At 47.0% G+C, this 6,019-nt stretch overlaps 1 protein-coding gene and 1 long non-coding RNA gene across 3 annotated transcripts; one reads left to right on the forward strand and one right to left on the reverse strand.

Moving 5' to 3' along the window:
- The first annotated feature begins 453 nt into the window (after positions 1-453).
- LOC122763060 (acidic leucine-rich nuclear phosphoprotein 32 family member E-like) lies at positions 454-2,954 on the forward strand. 2 transcript variants are annotated; one of them, XM_044018165.1, is made up of 7 exons: positions 454-644; positions 1,249-1,398; positions 1,477-1,599; positions 1,693-1,852; positions 1,926-2,059; positions 2,199-2,256; positions 2,346-2,954. In XM_044018165.1, the coding sequence occupies exons 1-7, from the start codon at positions 591-593 to the stop codon at positions 2,432-2,434; spliced, it is 768 nt and encodes a 255-aa protein (XP_043874100.1). In that variant the 5' UTR covers positions 454-590; the 3' UTR covers positions 2,435-2,954. The 2 variants fall into 2 exon arrangements, with proteins under 2 accessions (XP_043874100.1, XP_043874101.1); XM_044018166.1 differs by having other exon boundaries at positions 2,352-2,954.
- A 125-nt stretch (positions 2,955-3,079) lies between these two features.
- On the reverse strand, positions 3,080-5,542 carry LOC122763061. The gene is made up of 2 exons (XR_006358855.1): positions 5,421-5,542; positions 3,080-3,172 (listed from the first exon to the last, which is right to left on the reverse strand). It is a non-coding gene; the product is annotated as an uncharacterized LOC122763061 (long non-coding RNA).
- Between the last annotated feature and the right edge of the window lie 477 nt (positions 5,543-6,019).

A 6,019-nucleotide genomic window follows, 5' to 3' on the forward strand; every position in this document is an offset into this window, starting at 1 on the left:
TAAATTGTCTCATAATTGTCACTTTTTAATCTCATAATTATCACTTTTACCTCACAATTTCGATTTACTTTAAGGATGTTTTAGATTTATTATTGTTATCATCATTATTATTATTACGATTAGTATTATTATTAATGTTATTATTTATAACGCGATCTTTTCCGGTAAAACTCGTAAATGTTTGTGACACTGGAAAATCCGAGGGACTGTGAAGTGCTCTCTAAAATATGGCGGCAGTTCACACAAAGAGTAGGCGTGTGTTAAGTTTAAACGTTTCATCTTCGTCCTCTCATTGGCTGAGAGCCGACGACGCATTTGTAATTCCAGCCTATCACAGAGAGGTCCTGGATACGCTCAGCCTACGGGGCGTAGCCTTGTGAGTGGCTCATCTTTAAGCCAATAGAAGACAGAAATCTGAAAAGTCAATGAATATTTATCACAAAGAGGGCGTGGCGTGTGGGTGGAGGTAGGCTAACGAACATGGAGGCTCAGTAGTCGCCTGGTGTTCGCAGGAGACGGAGCATCTGTGATCCGCGTTTCTCTCTCTCTGTGTGTGTGTGTGTGTTTGTGTTCGTGTGACCTGGTTCAACATGGAGATGAAGAAGAGAATCAGCCTGGAGCTGAGGAACCGGAACCCGGCGGAGGTTCGTGTTTGTTTACTTCAGTAGAGACGAGGAAGGCGGCGGAGGCGCCTCCGACATTTTGACCCAGAAAACAACTTCAACATGGAGGAGGAAACTCCCGCGGTTTGTCCTGTAGGGCCGTGCATGCGCGCGCGCTCACACACAAAGACACACGCGCGTATATAGACCGTGTGTTCCGTAGTCTGTGTCCGTGTGTCCGGAGCTTCATCACCGTCACTCCATGTTAAAGTCGGTTACAGTTCGACTTCGGCCCTCCCTCTCTCTGTGAACCTGAACTCCAAACTCCGAATAATATTAATAATAATCATTATCATTATGATCGGATCCTTTTTGACACGTGACTCAGGTTCGGTGGAAGTTCCGGTGAATGCGGTTCATAGCAGACCAAACAGGAAAGTTATGGGTCCAGTGAGCGGCGCTGGCCCCGCCCACTCTCTGTTGTTTAGACCACGTGACCCAGTTATTACTTTAGTTCATTCATTCTGTTTTTTATAACAATAACTTTGTGTTTTAATAACTTAATATTGTGTCTTTAAAGACATTACATGTCTGTGTCCTGATTGGACATCACAGCTTTAATGAAGACATGTCTGTGTGTCCTCAGGTGGCAGAGCTGGTGGTGGACAACTGTCGCTCCAGTGATGGGGACGTGGAGGGACTGACGGACGAGTACACAGAGCTGGACGTCCTCAGTATGGTCAACGTTGGACTGACGTCTCTGTCCACACTGCCCCCTCTGCCCAAACTACGCAAGGTCAGTGTCTCTGTCTCTGACGGTGTCTCCATGTGTCCACTATCTCTGTTTGTCTCTGACTGTCTGTCTCCGTCTCAGCTGGAGGTCAGTGACAACACCATCTCAGGAGGTTTGGACACGTTGGCAGACAAATGTCCAAATCTGTCTCACCTGAATCTGAGTGGGAACAAGATCAAAGAGCTGAGCAGCGTGAAGCCACTGGTGAGTTTGACTGATGCGCCTGAACGCGTCTGTGTCTCTGAAACGTCTCCTGTGTCTCTGAAACGTCTCCTGTGTCTCTGTCTTGTCTTGCAGCAGAGCCTGAAGAACCTGAGGAGTCTGGACCTGTACAGCTGTGAAGTGTCCACACTGGACGACTACAGAGACAGCGTCTTCGAGATGCTGCCTCAGCTCACTTACCTGGACGGTTTTGACCAGGAGGACAACGAGGTCCCCGACTCTGAGGCCGAGAACGGTGAGACCACGTCCAGGTCGTGTTGTCCCTATATCAAACTCTGTGTCCGTGTTGAACGGAGTCTGTGTTGCAGACGTTGACGATGAGGCGGGGCCACTGGGAGACGATGACGATGATGAGGAGGACGATGAAGACGACGAGGACGGGGACGAAGGCTCAGACGAAGATGAAGTGGGACTGTCCTACCTGATGAAGGAAGGAATCCAGGTGAGTCCTCTGTGTGGTTGAGGTTCCACTCTGTCCTCACTGACGCTGTCCTCATTTCCTCCGTCCTCACTGACCCGGTCCTCCGTCCTCACTGACGCTGTCCTCTTTTCTCATTGACGCTGTCCTCTCTGACTATCAGGATGAAGACGACGATGGAGACTACGTGGAGGAGGACGATGAAGAGGATGAAGATGGAGGTGAGTTTATGTCACATGATCTGTGACATCAGCACTTTTTTGCCCCAAGTCAGTTTGGGTTGACCTGTGTGTGTGTGTGTGTGTGTCAGATACAGCAGTTCAGGGAGAGAAGAGAAAGAGAGAAGCAGATGATGAAGGTGACGATGATGATGATGATGACGAAGAAGATGATGAATAAACCACACCCCTTCCTCAAAAGACCCCTCCCACCCGCCTCAGGTCCAGGATCGATTGCCCTCCACAAAACTCATCACAACATATGATGTCACACTGAGGGGGCGGAGTCTTTAACAGGCAATGCGTGTGTGTGTGTGTTACAGTTAAAACCAAATTAGATTTTTTATTATCAGTTGTTTTTATGATCACTTTCATTCTCTGACTTTCCATGAGTCTCAGTTGCTGTTGCAGTTTGTTGCTATGGCGATGACTCCGCCCAGAAGCAGTGTGCTGTAAAAACAAAAGCCTGTTAGTGGCCCCACCCCCTCACATATCACCCCTCCCACTCTCTGCTCTGTAAATACTTGGTGTTTTTTTTGTGTTGAAGTTGTTTTTATTGTTTTGTTTTTGAATAAAAACATCTGAAATAATTATTGATCCGTTTTTACATGTCGATCAGGACACCATTTCCTGTGACATGGCGACGCCCCCTGGTGATTTTATTTTTATGATAAAAATGTTTCAGGATTTTTCAGTGAAGTAAAAAAAAAAAGTTTATTCTGTGAAACAAAAATAGAAAAATAAACTTTTAAAAACATTTGCTGTAAAATGTCTGAATGGAAACTAAACAGGAACATGAATAACAGCAGCTCACAGGTGAATAAACAACAGTTTAAAAGTTTATTTACAGTTTGAACCTCAACGAGCCACTGAATCCATCCACCTCCGAGTTTGTCATCGAGTCAACTTTTCATCAAACCTGCAGAGAGTGAGACAGGTTTATCTCAGAGTGTGAGAGGTTCGAGACAGAACTTACTGGGGGACAGTGAGACAGTTTGTTATGGTTACTAGTGTTGGGAAGTTTGACTCTTTTTACTGACTCAGATCTTTTACTCTCGGACAGTTAACAAATCTTTTTTTGAGTCATTTCGTCAGCTAGGAAAGCAAATACACACCACAATAAAGTGACTTGTGTCCTGTATCCTCCCTGTCACAGTGTATACATATATATATATATATATATATATGTATATATTGTTGTTTAACAGCATGACGGTGACGAGGTAGCTGTCACGTGACCTGAGGACGGACGCACAGTCGAGTGAGTCGTGAACTAATCATTTCTGTTTCCTGTCCTGCTGACTGAGCTTATGCAGCTGCCTGCCATGTGGCGAAGGAAGGTACTGCATGAAAATGAACGAATCGCTCACTGAGACGACTCATTACTCCAGAGTCATATAAAAGACTGGTTCATATTGAACGAATCGTTCACGATCGACACATCACTAATGGTTACTGGAGGGCAGTGAGACAGGTTGTCATACGTACATGAGGACAGTGAGGACAGACAGGTTGTCATAGTTACATGATGACAGCCAGGTTGTCATGGTTACATGAAGACAGGATTGGAGGACGATGCCTGCGGTGAACATATAGAAGCACTGGAGCAGACTGACCCAACGGACAGTCATTGGAGAGGCCGCACAGAAAAGACAAATGGACGACTGATGCATGAGTGGGCATGCCGACGAAGAAGGGAGCACGATGACGAAGGCAGGAGTGAAGAGGAAGAGGATGATGGAAGCATTTTACCAGACCAGTAACCTGTGATAGTACCGACCAACCTGCCCACACCCACTCGGGCACACCCACTCGGGCTATCAACAGGCAGGGTACCGGATGTGTCACCAGCCCTCCACCGCAGCCTCAACAACTTGGCCATGGACCTACTCTCAGTTTGGTTCGACCTCCAACTCTCACTCGCACACCACGGCCACCGAGACTTCACACCGCACGTCAGCGACTTCAGTGCGGACGGCTCCTTTGCCCGAGCCAAAGTAAAGTTTACGCCAGTAAGCTTGCCCAAATTCACTGGAGGAAATGCCTCCGCTCGCTTCTCTGTAAGTTGTTGCTAACTTTACCGCTACTTAATGGCCGGTTGCATCATGAAAAAAGAAGCACTGTGAGTGGTACGCACCCTGGCCTCGACGAGGAAGTGGAGGTGACCACACGGTACTCAAAGACACACTTTGCACACTCCATGAAGGCGGTAGCCGTCGAAGTCAAAGAACACTCCATAGAAAAGTCGGGAGCCCGGACGACGGCCATGTGCAGTAAAGACATCCTTGAGTGGCTAAGATGGGACAGCATCCGAGCTGCCTGCGACCCTCGCAGGCCCTGTCTATATTGTGTGTATACTTAGATTCCCCGGAATCAGTCGGCCAAGTGGGAGAACTTTCCAGCAGGCAAAACTATCACTCCATTTATTGTTATATGTGATAGATATTATGTTTAACTCTAATAGACGTCAAGTCGACCACTGCTCTGGAAATGGCTGGCAGCCAATGAGTTTTAAGATAACCTCCAGTCTGTGTGTTTGCATGCACTGTTCTAATCAAAGCACAGTCGTTATGTGTCTCTGTCGACTACTAATCATCAGAAGGGTGAGGAGAGACAGGCTGTCATAGTTACATGAGGAAAGACAGGGTGAGGAGAGACAGGCTGTCATAGTTACATGAAGAAAGACAGGTTGAGGACGGACAGGTTGTCATAGTTACATGAGGACAGACAGGTTGAGGACGGACAGGTTGTCATAGCTACATGAGGACAGACAGGTGAGGAGAGACAGTCGTCATAGTTACATGAAGACAGACAGGGTGAGGAGAGACAGGCTGTCATAGTTACATGAAGACAGACAGGGTGAGGAGACAGGTTGTCATAGTTGGCATGAAGACAGACAGGGTGAGGAGAGACAGGCTGTCATAGTTACATGAAGACAGACAGGGTGAGGAGAGACAGGCTGTCATAGTAACATGACAGGGTGAGGAAAGACAGGTTGTCATAGTTACATGAGAGGAAAGACATGTTGAGGACAGACAGGCTGTCATAGTTACATGAGGACAGACAGGGTGAGGACAGACAGGTTGTCATAGTTACATGAGGAAAGACAGGTTGTCATAGTTACATGAGGACAGACAGGGTGAGGACAGACGTGTTGTCATAGTTACATGAGGACAGTCTCAGGGATCTGAAGTCTTTCTGTCGGAATCATCGTTGAAAGTTGATGAAGATTTTGAACAAAGCGGATTTTCCTGCTGAACTTTTCACTGTGGACACAGAGAACACAGAGGTCAGGGGACACAGAGGTCAAGGGACACAGAGGTCAGAGGACACACAGGTCAGGGGACACAGAGGTCAGAGGACACAGGGGACACAGAGGTCAGGACACAGAGGTCAGGGGACACAGAGTGTCAGAGGACACAGGGGACACAGAGGTCAGAGGACACAGAGGTCAGGGGACACAGAGGTCAGAGGACACATAGGTCAGGGATACAGAGGGCACATTGTAAACAAATGGATGGACATTTAATCAGTGATGAAGACAAGATGAAATGAGTTCATGACATAAATCAATGATTGTGGTCATGAATGTTTATTTATTTTACTCTGGGCATTTGACACGCTTGTCTTCCGTCTTCTTTAAAGAGACATCACTGTCTATGTCTGACTGTCAGTGTCTGACTGTCAGTGTCTGTCTATGTCTCACTGTCAGTGTCTGACTGTCTATGTCTCACTGTCAGTGTCTGACTGTCTATGTCTCACTGTC

Source organism: Solea senegalensis, unplaced genomic scaffold, assembly GCF_019176455.1.
Source record: "Solea senegalensis isolate Sse05_10M unplaced genomic scaffold, IFAPA_SoseM_1 scf7180000016404, whole genome shotgun sequence".
NCBI classification, from domain to species: Eukaryota; Metazoa; Chordata; class Actinopteri; order Pleuronectiformes; family Soleidae; genus Solea; species Solea senegalensis.